The following is a 16,811-nucleotide window of genomic DNA, read 5'->3' as shown; positions in this document are numbered from 1 at the left end:
TTGTTTTCTTTATTCTGATTTGTCCAAGTCAGAGACTGCCTAGGATATGCATTACTACAAACCATTTAGAAGTACAATGGCACTCTGAATTCAGGCAGAGTCCACCTAACCATTTGAAGCAAACAGGCAGGTTTGTACCATCGGGGCATTAAGACCACTGGAAGTACAGGTTTATTTAAATTAATTAAAAGTGAATGAACATTAATTCATTGAAAAGTATTCTTGGGAAAAAAATGACACCTTGAATTCAAGTTGTTCAGTCTCTCATCTATAGTACTATCATGCTTTTTAGATGGAAGTTGAAGCAATAACCCAGAAGTTGGAAAGTTTTCAACAAGATTATGACCTAAAAATAAAACAATATGTTCATCTTCTTGACATTAGGGCTGCACGCATCCGGAAATTAGAAGGTATAGCATGCATAAAGCAAATTCTTTCATCCAGAGCATTGGTTCTATAAGTTCTATAAGCTTATATTTAAAATTAAGGACAAATGAAAATGTCATCCACATCTGTGCCCAGGGTTCCTTCCTGCTATCACCTGCTCCTGTAACTTATACATCCCTTTCAAATTTCTATTGCTTAATTGATAAGTTCACTGATTCTGTTCTGTAGTGGGTTAGAAAATCAGATTAACAAATTTATTACAATTTTGTACTCAACTGAAGTGCTTTTCAAGAGTAAAGGCCATGGAATTTTGTAATTAATATTTTTACTATTCAGAGACCGTTTTTGCTTGCTACCTGGCACTCAACTATGTTTTGAATAATTAAGGTTCTTAGATACATGACCACTGGATAACTGAAATATTTTTGTATATTTTAATATAGTGCCATGTGATAGAGACATAGTTTGAAATTACAGACATACATGAAAAGATACTCTTTTAGTACTGGCCACCACCTTAGGACAGTCTGCCTTTTCATAGCAAATGCTTAGACAATGTAGTTAGAGAATGACTAAATTCTTTATGTTTTGTTGTTGCAGCCCAATTAAAGGATATTGCCTATGGCACCAAGCAGTACAGATTTAAACCAGAAATCATGCCAGATGATCCTGTAGATGAATTTAATGAAGCTGTCCATTTAGAACGAGGAGAGAACCTATTTGAAATCCATATCAGCAAACTGACTCTTTCATCTGAAGCTATTCAAGCATCAGGAGATCAAGAACCTTCCACTTTCTGTACCTATGCTTTTTATGATTTTGAACTGCAGACAACTCCTGTAGTGTCTGGTCTCCATCCAGTGTATAACTTCACATCCCAGTATCTTGTCCATGTTAATGACTTCTTTTTGCAGTACATACAGAAAAATGGTGTCACTCTTGAGGTCCACCAGGCATATAGTACTGATTATGAAACAGTTGCTGCATGCCAGTTGAGATTCCATGAGATCCTGGAAAAGAATGGTCGAATTTTTGGTGCTGCAAATTTAGTTGGTAAGTCTAACTACAGAATACATTGCCAGTTGTGTATTTATACACTGACTCCCACATCAGGATCATCTTTCATGGATGGAAAGTGCCTTTAGATCAGGAACCATATTCTCTAGTTTACCTGAGCTAGCATCCCACATATTTGGGCAGATATACCTCTTATAAATACAAATACTAATAATAATATTGTTGGGCAACTGATGATTGTAACTGAAACATTTATTAACCAGATTAGTGTCTTATTATCAAAGATATCTTTAAAAAATAATGTAATATTTAGAATAGCTCATGTACAGAATATTAGAAACTCTTTAATATCAGATAAAATCCTACACCAACGGCGGAGAACCTGCAGCCAGGAGACCACATGTGGCCTTTTAGGTCCTTAGGTTTGACCTTTTAAATGAGTCTAAGTTTTACAAAACAAATCCTTTTATTAAGGGCATTTGTTCTGTGAAGTAGGGATTCAGCCAAAGAGCCACACTTGAGGACCTAGAGGGCCACATGTAGCTTTGAGGCCACAGGTTCCCCACCACTGTCCTAGACTTTGAAGGGACATTAAGAGATTTAGTTCCCTATCTCTGAGAAGAACTACATACAGAGATATATATTTTTTTTGAGTTTAATAGCATTTTATTTTTTCCCCAGTTCCATTCCAAGGAAATTTTTAGCATTCATTTTTACAAGATTTTGAGTTTCAAATTGTTCTCCTTCTCTTTCCTTCATCTGAAAATGAGAGCTAGTTTTATATAGTTTTTACATATGCTGTCATTTAAAAAGCTTTTGATATTAGTCACAGTTGTGAAGGAAGAAACAGAACAAGAGGAAAAAAACACAAAAAAGAATAAGTGAAAAAAATATGCTTCAGTCTGCCTTCATAGTCCATCTATTCCTTATCTAAATTGGATTTGCATTTTTCATCACAAGTCCTTTATACTTGTCTTGGATTATTGTGTTGCAGAGAAGAGCTGAGTCCTTCACAGTCACACAGTGTTGCTGATACTATGTATATGCACATTTTCTTGGTTCTACTCATTTCACTTTGCATCAGTTCATACAAGTCTTTCCAGATTTTTCGGAAATCTGCCTGTTTGATCATTTCTTATTGCATAATAATATTTCATTACATCCATATACCACAGCTTGTTCTGCCATTTACCAATTGATGGACATCCCCTTGATTTCCAATATTTTGCCACCACTAAAAACGGACTGCTATAAATATTTTTGCACATATAGGTCTTTTTTTCTTTTTCATGATCTCTTTGGGATACAGATCTAGTAGTGGTATTGCTGGATCAAAAGATATGCACAGTTTGGTTGCCCATTGAGCATAATTTCAAATTGTTCTCCAGAATGGTTGGAGTGGTTTACAACTCCACCAACAGTGCATCAGTGTCCCAGTTTCCCTACATCCTCTCCCACATTTATCATTTTCCTACAGCAATATATTTGACACATTTCTAATATGTTTAATCTCTGTAGTGGTACTTTTGATATATTTACTTAAAATGTGTCCTTGAAAAGGGATTTGGAGGTTGCTATATTTGCTTATGCTTTATAAGTTCTGCCCTGTACCTCTCAGATTCTGTGGGTACCACCTGATGCCCAGCTACTACAACATCAGAAAGAGTAAGAATATGAGCTTGAGTAAACATGTGTTCATCTCATTCATATTTCAGAAGGATTAAATGATATTTTACATTACAAATTGGCATATACCAAATATAGCTTAGCACGTTTAACATGAGGGTATTCAACATATGGTAAAATTCATTCTTGCAAGCATAGCTTTTCTGTCTTCATCCCTGTTATTTGCACTTCAAACATCATTTGTGCAGAGCATGTATAATTCTACTCCACATAACATTTCTGGTTCTAATATTACTAACACTGGTACCTATCTGTTTTCATTTATAAAAATATTGAAATAGCAGAATGCCTTTTTTTTAGGAATTAAAGGAGACATTCCACATTATGGCACAATAGAATATTGGATCCGATTAAGAGTTCCTATGGATCAAGCAATTAGACTGTATAGAGAACGGGCAAAAGCTTTAGGCTATATAACATCCAATTTTAAGAGACCAGAGCAATTGCATCAGGTAAGCAATTTTTAGGGCCTTTTTATGATGTGAATATTTTCCTTTTCTCTCTTATCATTCAAGTATTTCACAAGTTCCTATTTCTATTCTTTTATGTTTCTATTTGCCAAGTTAGTTTAATCCTAGGCTTTTTTTGATTAAAAATTATGTTTTTATGGATATGTGTTGTCTGTGAAAATATGTAGTTGCTACTTGATCATAAGTTACTATTCACATAAGTACTATTCACAGAAAGTGTTCTCTTGTGCTAACTTTCTGAATTACAAAATGAACTAGAAAGATTTAAATTGCACTTCCTAGGAATCAGGATGTTTCAGATATAGTGTGCCACATTATAGAATTAAATCATTAAATTAACAAGTGTTTAAGGGGTAGAGAATCAAATAAAAGCAAAAATAATCCCCGCCTTCCATGACTAGACATCCTAATGAGGAAAACAACTTGTAAAAAGCTAAATATATGCGAGCTATATACAGAATAGATGGAAAGTATTCTGAGACTAAGTAAGACTTCCTGTGGAAGACAGGCCTTGAGCTGAGTTTTGAAGCATGCCAGGGAAACTAAGAGGTAGAAGTATAGTTCAAAGCAGAGCAGGTTCAGGAGGAGGCCAATGCAAAGACATAAAGAGCAAGAATCTGCAAGCAGGCAAGTATAACCAGATTATAGGATATGTAGGATAGAATAAAATATATAAAGGCTGAAAAGGTAGGAAAGGGTCAGTTAATGAGCTTTAAATGGCAAACAAGAGGAGTACATTTAATCTTGCAGGTAATAGGGAGCCACTGAAGCTCCTTGAAGAGGGTAGTGACATGGTTGGACCTATGCTGTCAGAAAAATCACCTTGGTAACAAGTGTGGAGGACACTTTGGAGTGGGGAGAGACTTGAGGCAGGAGACCAGTTATGAACTAGGGTTGTGATTTTGTGAGTGAAAGGAAGACATATTTGATAGATATTATAAATAAATAGAAAATGCAGTACACCTATTGGTAATAGGTTGTCCATAAAGTTTCTTTATTTTTGTAGCTCAAAAACTCATAAAATGATCCTGAGGATTTTACTTAGTAGCTAGTCAAGAACTCAGATTGTGCTTACATTTTACATGCTAGTGTTTTATTGTTTTTATCTCAAAGTTATTAGAAACAATTTGATATGTTCCTACACTTTGAAGTAAAACAGTTGGTTCAGAAAATAAATGTTAAAAGAATGGTTTAAATGAGGAGAGAAGAAAACCCATTTCTACCTTTCAGATTGAATAATATTTGTTACTGATAAGTATTTACATGCTTTTCTGAGATAGAGGAGATTCAGATGCAATTTTGTCTATTCCTGCTATAAATTAGAAATGTTAATATTGTTAAAGATTCTTCCATGTAGTAAAGGTATAAGAATCAAATTAGCAAGAAGCAAAGTGGATTTTGAGACTCGGTTGTTATTTCTGCTGTTCTTTCTCTGGGAGACTTAGAGATTTCAATTTCTCTTCATAGTTCCTGCTTAGCTGCACACTGTACAAAATATCCCTGTGTACATGTTTCTATTTGCCAAATAAGTTTAATACTAGGCTTTTCTCTGAGAAGCATCCCTTAGTTTTTTATATGAATGAACAAGCCAGCCAGCCTGGAGGAAGGAAATGGAACTTCTCCAGTGAAGTCAATCTGTCGTGTGAAGAAGAGAGATCTGGTTCCTTGGAAAGGATCAAAGGTCTCAGATCCTAGAACTATAAAATGCCACTTTGTTCTTTCTGCTCTCACTCCAATCTCTTCAAGATGGATAGAACGGAAGGGGGACTGGACAAGAAGTTGATGGAGTTTTTGGATCTTCCACTTCACTTTCTATTTATGCTTACAGTGACCATGCAACACACTAATGATTATGTATATTTTAAAATATATATCAGATTAAGTCTGTTGGAAGCTTTATTTTGCCACAGTAAACTCTCAGCATATAGTCACCCTCCCTAATTTGTTGTACACATAGCATGGCCACTTAATATGACTCCATATTTACAAGTTAGAAACATTATAGAAGACATTATTCTTAAATGTTGATATCCTGTTATTTTAAAGAACTTAATTATGAAATATACTCCACATGCGTGTGTGTTAGCAATGATGTGTTTTGGATTTGATAGCCACTGTTTATTTTTTAGTTGTATGTACTATTTTTTAAATATGTATTTTTCCATTTTAATTAGCAGACACCCAAAACTGCTCACCTCAGTCTTACTTCAGATGACAACTTAAATGAACTCCATATCACAATAAAATGCTGTAGCAACTTGAAGTCTGGAGCCACCAAAAGTCACGTGCAGCCAAGTCCATATGTTGTATACAAGTTCTTTGATTTTGCAGACCATGATACAGCCATCATTCCAAATAGCAATGATCCCCAGTTTGATGATCACATGTGCTTCCCAGTGCCAATGAACACAAACTTGGATAGATACCTAAAGTCAGAGTCTCTGAGTTTCTACGTATTTGATGATAATGACACCCAGCAAAATACTTACATAGGAAAAGTTGATGTCCCACTGATTTCATTAGCACATGACAGATATATTTCAGGTAAGAATATAATCTTTTTAAAATTATATTTTTTTGTTTTCAATTAGTAAAAATTCACCTTCTTTCCCACTCCTACTACTCAATAGAAACAAAAGAAAAATTAAATCCTTTTTTACAAGTATATTTATTCAAGCAAAATAAATTTCTGCATTGGCCATGTTTAAAAGAAAAACATCCACTTCTTCACTACGAGTTTCTCATCTCTGTCAGGAAGTGGGTAGCATATTTCATCATTCATCCTCTAGAGTAGTGGGTAGTCATCACACTGATCCAAGTTCTTTCAAGGGTGTATATCTTTATAATGTTGTTATCATTGTATAAATTGTTCTCCTAGTTCAATTCATTTCACTCTGCTTCGGTTCATACACGCATTTCCAGTTTTCTCTCAAACCATTTCCTTCATTATTTCTTATAGTACAGTAGTATTCTACCACATTTATATACCATAATTGGTATACCCATTCCCTTATTTATGGATACCTCTGCAGATTCTCATTCAGTGCCACCTCAAAAAGAGCTGTAAATGTTTTTGTACATCCTTTGAATGTGTTTTTCTTAGGAATAATCTACTAGTCCTCACTGACCCTCTAATTCTAACGTACCCCTTTTCTTCTTTCCCTCCTATTTCCCTATTGAAGGAAATGTAACTCTGTACCCATGTATATGTGTGTATTCTTCCCTTCTTTGTCCAGTTCAAATGAGAATGAGATTTAAGTGTTAGCTATACCCCCCATCCTGTCCTCCTTGTTTGTATGGATATCTACTTTTACACTCTGATTATGTGAGATAATTCTCCCTAACCTTCCCTTTCCATGCTTTCCCTAATGTATTCTTCTTTGCCTATCTTTCCATTCTTTTATAAAGATCATCAAAACATAACAGAACCACTCCCAGGACTCATTTAAATTCTCTCTATGATTATAGGGTTCAAGGAGGGACACGTAACACCTCTCCATAATTAAAATGTAAGCAGTTTATCCTTGTTTAGTTCTTTATCATTGTTCTGTTGTGTTTACCCTTTTATTTGTCTCTTAACTCTTGTGTTTGAACTTCAAAGTTTCTACACAGCTCTGGTATTTTCATCAGGAATTCTTGGAAGTCCTCTATTTGATTAATGAGCTATGTTTCCCCATGTAAAGTTATTCTCAGTTTTGCCAGGTCAGTTCTTATTGGCTGAAAGCCTATACTTTTTTGACTTCTAGAATAATATTGTGGCTGATTACCTTTTTTTCTTTGAAGTAGGAACTCTGGATTTTGACAGTAATGTTCCTGAGAATTTTCATTGGAAGTTTCTTTTAGGGTATAGCCATTGAGTTATTTATATTTTCTCTTTGCCTTCTGATTCTAAGGGATCTGCAGTTTTCCTTTAAGATTTCCTGAAATATGATATAGTCCAGTGATTCTTAAATTTTTTTCTCTTTTTTTCTCTTCACTCTATTTTTAAGTTAGTTGTTTTTACTATGAGATACCCTTACATTTTTCTGTTTTTTTTTTTTCAGTCTTCTAACTTAATTTTACTATTTCTTCTTGTCTCATGTAGTCAATTTAATTTTCAGGAAGCTTATTGTTTAAGCATAGTTTTGTATCTCTTGTTTCAAGCTATTAATTCCTTTTCCAATTCTTTCTTCCATAGCTCTCATTTCTTTTCTATTTTTTCCACTAGTGACCTCATTTCATTGATAAAAAAATTTTTTTAACTCTTCTTTCATCTTTTCTGCTTCTAATTGAATTTATACCCAAACTGTGTATTTCTTTGAGGCTTTGCTTATAAATGTTTGGGCAACATTTTCTTCTTCTTTATGTTTTGAGCAATGCTGTTATATTATTTATTGATTTATTTAACTTTTTAACATTCATTTTCACAGAATTTTGGGTTCCAAATTTTCTCCCCCCTTGTCCCCTCCCCCCACCCCAAAACACCGAGCATTCCAATTGCCCCCATCACCAATCTGCTCTGTCCTCTATCATCTCTCTCTGCCCTTGTCTCCATCCTCTCCTCTGTCCTGTAGGGCCAAATAACTTTCTATACCCCTTTACCTGTATTTCTTATTTCCTAGCGGTAAGAACAGTACTCAACAGTTGTTCCTAAAACTTTGAGTTCCAACTTCTTTTCCTCCCTCCCTCCCCACCCCCTCCCTTTGGGAGGCAAGCAATTCAATGTAGGCCAAATCTGTGTAGTTTTGCAAATGACTTCCATAATAGTCATGTTGTATAAGACTAACTATATTTCCCTCCATCCTATCCTGCCCCCAATTACTTCTATTCTCTCTTTTGATCCTATTCTTCCCCATGAGTGTCGACCTCAAATTGCTCCCTCCTCCCCATGCCTTCCCTTCAATGCTGTTATCTTAATAACTTTTTGTGGTGAGATTTTTTTGTTTGTTTTCTCATTCTTCCAGTTTGCTTCCTGACTTTGGCTTGGTGTTAAGGCTAGACTTTGCACACTTCTGGAAGGAAGGTGAAGGGCTAGTGCTGTTGCTGCTTTCTTGGGGTACTAAATGTTGTATCATTCCAGGATCTCAGGTCTAGCACAGATTAGGGATCTGGAAGCTATCAATGCTCTCAAAGTGATCAGATCTCAGGCAAAGTTTGATCACTGCCTGAGTTCTATAAGTTTCTTTCCTGATTGGGTATGAACAACAGTAGACTACTGTTGAGCTTGGCCCCTGTCAGCCAACCAGGAAGCTCTGCTGGTTCAGAGTGACAGAACTGTAGGCTTCCATTTGGCCTGGAATTCCCACCCTAGTTATTTTTCTGCAGGCTTCAGATTAAGCTAAAAGTTAGACCAGAGCCCCTGCTTTTTGCTGGGATCAGAGCCAAAATGGTACTGATGACTTCTGAACTAACTTCTTACCCCAGAATGCCACCCCTAGGGACAGGTCCCTTCTTTAGTCCACCCTGAATCTATGACCCAAAACTGAGTAGCGGGAAGCAGAGATGCCAGTTAGCAACTGTTCTCACACCCTGGACTCCATGACCCTGTATAAGTCAGGGAGCTTTTCTTGCCCAAAGGCACAGGACTTCTGAGTACTGGCGTACTCTACATTTCATGCTCCTCCTGGCCAAACACTCTATGTCCACAGACCTGTCTCCCTATAATTATCTTGTCTTGAAAAATGATTCACTGTGAGTTTTTCTTGAATTTCCCCACCAGTCTTTAGACTGGCGTTTTCTAAATTGGTCTGGAGGAGTTGGGGGAGTGGGAAGGTTTCTATACTGATTCCTGTTATTCTGCCATCTTGGCTCAACCCATAAGAATATAATCTTAAAAAGCCAAACTTTTTAAATGCTGTCATACTACTTGGAATTATAGAATGAGGAAAACACTTAAAAAAACCCTAGTTTTAGGGATGAGGAAACTGAGACTCAAGGGGGAGAGGTATTTAAGTACTGTTTTTGTTGTTCAGGGGTTCAGTTACATCCAGCTGTATGTGACCCTATAGAATTTTGCCCATGGGGTTTTCCTGGCAAAGATACTGGTGTAGTTTGGCCTTTCCTTTTCCAGCATTTCACCATTATGCAGAGGATAGGAATTGTAACTTGCCCAGAGTCACATGGCTAGCAAGTATCTAAGGCTGGAATTTGAACTCAGATCTTCTGGACTCCAGTCCCCGTGCTCTATCCACTGCACCACCCAGCTACTTCATATATATGCTACTATGCATGAATGTGCAAAAGGATTTATTTTATGTCATCTGAGAGTTCCATACTCTTAAGTCATTCATCTCCTCTGTTATCCTGAAAGTTAGACTAGGAAAAACTATTTATCCTTCCTGATACTAATGATAATGTCCTTTTGAAATAAACAAAAAACTTTATGGTTTATTTCAAATCAATTCTCAAAAAAAAAAAAATCCAATTCCAATCCATACATTTGAATAATAGGTTCAAAATATTTTTAAATGACAACTGCATTAAGTATGAGTTGCTTAAGTCATTAATTGTCTAGTTCTAAAAATCTGTGTATTTTATTAATGTTTATATCTGTACTTAAAAGTTTGCTTTGTTGTATTTTTTTAATTTCTTTTTAATACTGCTACTCCTCGATAGCCTAAAAATTGAATTGGGCAAAACCTAGGGCAAATAGATATTTATAATATCATTACTAATATTATTATTGTGGAAATATTTTAACATTTTCTCAAATGGTGCAAGTTGTTTAAAAGTTGATAGTTATTTCATTTGTTTTTCTTAAGAGAAAAGTATTTGAAGGGCTATAGAGTAGAATGATAGTTGTAAAGAGACAGCAGACCTTGGAGAAAGCTCATTTCTAGGGTTATCTTCGAATATAAATTCAGCAAATTAAAATATTTATAAATTAACTTCCATCTCTTTGAATTGAGATTTTCTTTCAAAGGCCTTAACTTCAAAAAGGGACCTATGTGAAACCTGAACCCATTACAGATTCTTTTGTCTTTAATTTACTCTCTTAAGTAATTTATGTTGAAAGCTGAAGTCGTGCTCCAAGAAAACTCAAAAAAAGAATTAAAGAATCCTTTAATTTTTGCATTATTAAAGTTTCAGACTATCAAAAGTATATATGAAAATTAATCTAATTTTGTAATTTGACAGGAATATTCGAGTTAACAGATCATAAGAAACATCATACAGGAACCATCGAACTTGTGTTGAAATGGAAATTTACTTACCTTCTTCCAACTGCATCAGTAGCATCTGAGGACCTAACAAATGTTAATAGAAAAGAAGAATCAGAAGCAGATAGAAAGTTGCACAGGGCATCCTCTGTTAGTACACCAGTTGTAGTAAGTAACTGGCTTTTAAAACTTGCTTTAAAATTTAGAATACTTTGAAACAAAGTAGTTAATTTGATATTCATTGCTCTCAGCTTAAGATATATTGGTTTATCACAGGCTCCAACACCTAAACCAAGACAGCGTTCAGTCCCAACAGACAAGAAAGTGTCTTTTGTGGATTTCACTCCACACCAGGATTCTGTAAGTAGCAAGAATATAGAATAATGTATGTAGGAATACTTTCAAAGGAATTCTTTATCTTTATAATGTTATGTGATTTAGAAGAAAACTAGGTGCCTTACTCACTGGTATAAGATATATATTTTTTCCTGAATTCAGTTTTTAAAATATCAGTCTAATATATACTTCAAAGGACATGCAGTTTCATCAATGTATGTTCTTCCTCCACTGATAAAGATCACAGCTATTCTACAACCTATACAGTTGACATGCATTACTCTCACCAAAGAAATCTTTCACCTAGTGGCTAGGCTTCTGGTTATAAACCTTTTTGAATTTTGCTAAATTGATCTGTAGCATGGTCTCTACTTAAGATCTTTCCTCCTTAAAACCTGATAGAGCTTGTATTCGGGTGGCATAAGCTTTAAGAACCTAGAGTTTTCTCTAATCTGTATTAAGGTATTGAAGCTGGATTTCAATAAAAGATGAAATTTCTATTGAATCAGTTAGTCAGTAGTCAGTCAATAAACATGTAAGTGCTTTTTGTGTGCCCGGCACTGCGCTAAACTCTGAGGATAGAAAAAGAGGCAAAAGACATCCCTACCATCAAGGAGCTCACAGTCTAATAGAGGAAACAGCAAGCAAACAAATATATACAAACAAGCTGCTATATGCAAGAAAAATAGGAAGTAATTTAAAGAAGGAAATCACTAGAGTTAAGAGAGGTTGGGGAAGGCTCCCTGTAGATGATGGGATTTTAGTTGGAACTTGAAGGATCTCATGAAAGCCAGTAGGTAGAAATGAGGAAGGAGAGCATTGCAGACTTGGGAGACAGCCAAAGACAATGCCCAGAGCCTAGAGATGAATTGTCTCATTCTAGAGCAACCGGGAGAGACCAATATCACTAGATCGAAGAGTACATATGGAGGAATAAAGTGTAAGAAAACTGGAAAAGCTGAAGGGAGCTAGGTTATGAAGGGCTGTCATTGCCAAACAGATCACTTTGTATTCACTGCTGGAGGAAATAGGGAGCCTTTGGATTTTATTGGGTAGTAGAGTGACATGATCAGACCTGTGCTTTAGAAAAATCACTTTAGTGACCAAGTAGACTATGTTTTGGAGTGGAGAGAGATGTGAGGCAGGCAGAGACCCCAGCAAGCTATTGCAATAGTCTAGGTGTGAGGTGATAAGGGTCTGCACCAGAGTAGTGGCAGCGTCTGAGAAGAGATGAGGACATATTCAAGAGATATTGCAAAAGTGAAATTGATGGTAAATCACCTCTTCATGTGAGACTGGGGAAAAGAAGAAGATAGTAGCAGAAGGCATCTAAAAAAAGAAAGAGGGAGCGTACAGTGAATGGTCTCAGTTTTTTCTGTAAAAAGGCAAGATTCTTAACTGAGAGGGAGTGGTAAGGGGAACCATGGGAGGCTTGAAGAGGATAAAAAGATTCAGAAGAGCCACTGTGGAGAGTGGGATAGAAAATCAAAAAGGAAGGTAAAGTAGGATTGCTAGTAGCAGGGAGGGTCCAGTTGAGGTTGTGTAACATAAATCTGTATTGGACCCAGTCAGAAGGATTCAGTGATTTTCTCCACCCTCATTCCACAGCATGCATAGTGGAGTGGAGGCAGAAAACTGTGGAAGTGATCCAATGCTAAAGCTTGGGATAACACAATTGTCTGTATGATAAAGGGACTAGGAATTCAAGAAAAGAGAACAGTATAGAGTTGAACTGGATTACCAAGAGGTCAAGATGGGGCTAGTCCAGGGGGAGAAATGAGAGGTATTTATATACATAAGAAGAATATGTATAGCGCAGTCACTGCGCTAAACTCTGAGGATAGAAAAAGAGGCAAAAGACAGTCCCTACCATCAAGGAGCTCACAGTCTAATATAGGAAATAGCAAGCAAACAAATACATACAAACAAGCTGCTATATACAAGAAAAATAGGAAGTAATTTAAAGAAGGAAATCACTAGAATTAAGAGGGGTTGGGGAAGGCTCCCTATAGATGATGCTATATCTGCTATAGATTAAGCTACCTTATCTGCAGTTAAATGATGATGCTAGCCACAGGAAACATGTGCCTTTTCTGACAGCTACAATGACTAAAATAATAAATAATATGAAGGAATTAAACTGTAATAAAAAGTTCTTTTTCCTGATCTTAATTTTATATTCCTTTATTAAAATATAAAAACTAAATTACTATATATTTTAGTGTTAATGCTACATCCATGTTGGTTTATCATAGAACATTAAGTCAGAAATTAAGTTAGAGATCATCTAGTCTGATTCCTTCATTTTGCAAGGGAAGAAACTGAAACCAAGCTAATTTAAATGATAGGACTTAGTTTACACAGCTTTTAATTTTTGATGGAACCCAAATGTCCTGACATCCAATGATCTACATAAATTTCATAGAGCTATTTCTTACAGACTTAATGAGAATGGTATGTATATGTGTAGATAGCTAGCTAGCTATATAAATATAGATGTAGACATGCTCTAAACTCTATAAAAGTTAATTTTATATGTGGGGAAAACAAGGAATCACTGAGAACCTCACACTTGGAAAGGACTAAAAGAAGTTATAACAGTCTTACCTGTGCCTGAAAGGGAATCTCCTCAACAACATCCCTGAGAAGTCCCTTCCCACCCTAAAACCCATGATCCTTTACTCCATAGATGTCTATCTCAAGTGAAGATGTACAGAAAGCTTCACCAGAAATGAAGGTTACAAAGAAATTACAAACTAAGGCTCCATCCATACCAGGTATTCCAGAGGTAAGATTTCTATTATAATCAAGAACTCTCTTTTCTAAAAATAATTTTTGTAGACAATGACTTGTGAGCTGTGTTTCTGCAAAATCTTGACCATTGGTATGCTATTTTGTTGTTCTCTTATTTCAGTAGTGTCCAACCCATGATCCATTTTGGGGTTTTCTTGGCAAAGGTACTGGAGTAGTTTGCTGTTTCCTTCTCCAGCTCATTTTACAGATGAGAAACTGGGGTAAACAGGGTTAAGTAACTTGCCCAGGGTCATACGGCTAGCAAATGTCTGAGGCCAGATCTGAACTCAGGAAGATGAGTCTTCCTGATTCCAGGCTCAGCACTGTCTAGCACCACTGGTATGCTGTTAATCACTGACAAAGGAATAGATGAATGGAGAAAGTCAGGTAGAATGAATGTTCAAGTACAATTATAAATATTGACTGTCCTGTATAGTCTTCCTATTTGGAAAATTCCAAATAAGTGTTTATTTTAAAGTCTTAAATTTTTTTTAAACTTTTTTCTACTTTATGCATTAATTTAAAGATTTTAAGTGTGTATAAAATGTGCGTGTGTCTTACTTGAAATGGAAATTAGCTAAAAATATACAACTTTAAGTATTTCACAGTTAGCCACAATTATATTTTTGATGACAAGTACTAAACAGATATGTGAATTAAAGCCTTATGTTAAATGCATTTTTCACTCCAACAAATAGACTGTAAGCTGATAATTAATGTTTTTCATTTCAGTCTACATTATTTAAGCAACTGATTTTCTCAAAGGTCATATAAATCTTGTGTATATATATATATCAGCTATATTTTTCAGTCTTAAATTTAAGTGACTTTATAATTCAAGAGCTTGAAACAACAGTGTTATAAATATGACCTAAGTGACCATAAATATCTTTATTTTTCTTTCCATTTTTGAGGCTTTGCCAGAAAGGACGGTAGAGAAGGTAAATGAGAACGCTCAAGAAATGAAACAAGGAAGAGATGAGGATTTCTCTCACCTATCTATGGGTCAGCTTGCTGGCCAAAGCTCAACCACTTCTGAAGATGAAACAGAAATTAGTGAGGAGTTAGAAAGAGAAGAAGGTAGTTTTCTTAATTAAATTCTTTAGTTTTACTCTTTTGTATGAACACTTTGCTTTTGTTTGGTGTATCAGTACTTACTCATTGAGCATCTTTGTTAGAAGCTGGCTATTCCTGGACAGAAATTATAGGATGGAGCTCATTCTAGCTTTACTGAACGATTTGTTGATTCAACATAAAGTGGTAAAATTGAGTGTTAGCTAGATTTTTATAATATTACAAAATATTACAGGCCTTAAAATATTGAGTGGCCTTTTATACTAACTTGTAGCAAATATGTTATTTTGAAAGAATCACATTTTGAAGAATATTAGCTTACAGATTTACAGATTAAAGTTATCTGTGAGCTTGTCTTAGATAATAAGAAAAATATGCATTTCTTCATAATGTCATCTAAACAGTTCAGTAACACCCATTTCTCTGATCTTGCTTCCATTTAATGCTATTTTTTTGTTTGTTTTCCTTGTGTTAAAAAACTGGGTTTTTTTACTTACTACATCCAGGAATTTTTACTGAGGTCTTTTTCTGGCCTCTAAAAAAAGGGCAGAAGTGTATAGGTCTTTATCACTGAAATAGGATAAGAAACCCAGATTGTTATTACTATAATATGGTCAGTTAATATTAGAGTTCTGTGCATTTCATGTCTAGATTTAAGGCCATATCTATTCATATTCTCCCATATTGCTATGTTTAAGGCACTGAGATTAGACAATTCAACCAGTTTTTTTAATTTACTTCGCATATAAGTAATCTGGAGTGACAGCAAGTCAGTTCTAGTAGTTCATAAAAATATTTCATATAAATATGCAATGTAACTAGCCCAGCATGTCTGTCTGTGTTCCCAGTTGCTTTCTCTTGAGCTACATTTTATCATTTCTTACAGCATTACAAGTGCTTGTATGATGACTTATTTTTTATCAAGTTCCTGGTTTGTCTGAATTCTTTACCCTACAAAATATCTGCTAAGTAGATTAGTATCAAATTCTGGTTCGTCTGTGCACTGTCCCCTGCTAAGAATGGTAGGAGTTACTAAGTGATTAATATGACAGTATATGACCATCACGGTCCAAGAATATCTAGATAATTCATATAGAACCAGCCAGCTTGTTAAAGGTAGTTCATTCTTTTCAGTTGCTGAACCTGTCCTAATTCCTGTTGTCACCTTACCTCTTCTTGATTCTTTAATGCTGATTCTGCACTCTTTTTTGGTGTCTTAAAGAATTGTCCACAGCTTTTTTGAAACTCTTATCAATATTAGGATTTCATTTGGTCTTACTCACCAGCAAATCATGATTGATTTCTACAGTAGAAATGTTGCTTCAGTGCAAAAGAGGTAACACTGACCTCTAAAATAGGACCCTACATAGAATATTCTGGCTGACAAGCAATTAAGTATTTATGAGAACATTTTAGTCATTGTTTCTCCACTGCACAAACTGCTTCTTAGTTGTAAGTAAAATAGCATACATTTTCAGGCCTAGGAACATCATGCATTCTTTATTTGAAAACTTATCTTTATTTTTAAAAATACAAAGTTAAAGATTCATTAATTTCTGATTTTCTTTTTAAGGGGAAGTGAAGAGTTTTCACTGTCACACTGTGATGCAATTAGATTTCTCTTTGCTTTGCAATGTAAAAATGTAATTGGTTTAAGCTTATTTAATGATCAGGTTTGTTTTTTTTTAACAGTTCAAGAGGAAAGACTGGATTCTGATGCTGTTGATTCAATAATAACTGACAGCGATGACTGTATTGTTCCAAGTCCCATGTACAAGAATGTTAAACAGGTTAGTGATTTGGTAATAATTAGAAATATGCAGGAGTTTAATTATATAGGTGGTTGTTATTGTTTATCAGTTTGCATGTCTTCAGAACAAAAGAAAAAGTGCATGTCTGCATATTTTAT

The 16,811-nt window shown here is 35.2% G+C and overlaps 1 protein-coding gene across 3 annotated transcripts in view; it reads left to right on the top strand.

Annotated features, from left to right (window-relative positions):
* The window catches only part of RPGRIP1L (RPGRIP1 like), a 129,560-nt gene that overhangs the window by 61,865 nt on the left and 50,884 nt on the right, over positions 1–16,811 (top strand). For 2 of the 3 annotated variants that reach the window (XM_072632226.1, XM_072632225.1), the window contains exons 15-23: positions 293–410; positions 988–1,440; positions 3,391–3,542; positions 5,735–6,104; positions 10,677–10,867; positions 10,976–11,059; positions 13,725–13,823; positions 14,743–14,908; positions 16,595–16,692. In XM_072632226.1, coding sequence (XP_072488327.1) covers positions 293–410; positions 988–1,440; positions 3,391–3,542; positions 5,735–6,104; positions 10,677–10,867; positions 10,976–11,059; positions 13,725–13,823; positions 14,743–14,908; positions 16,595–16,692 — 1,731 coding nt within the window. The remainder of the gene's footprint in view (positions 1–292; positions 411–987; positions 1,441–3,390; positions 3,543–5,734; positions 6,105–10,676; positions 10,868–10,975; positions 11,060–13,724; positions 13,824–14,742; positions 14,909–16,594; positions 16,693–16,811) is intronic. The other variant, XM_072632227.1, reaches the window with a different exon arrangement.

Source organism: Notamacropus eugenii, chromosome 1 (assembly GCF_028372415.1).
Source record: "Notamacropus eugenii isolate mMacEug1 chromosome 1, mMacEug1.pri_v2, whole genome shotgun sequence".
Classification (NCBI taxonomy): domain Eukaryota; kingdom Metazoa; phylum Chordata; class Mammalia; order Diprotodontia; family Macropodidae; genus Notamacropus; species Notamacropus eugenii.
Note: the sequence above shows the minus strand (reverse complement) of the source record. Positions and strands in the feature narration are given on the sequence as shown.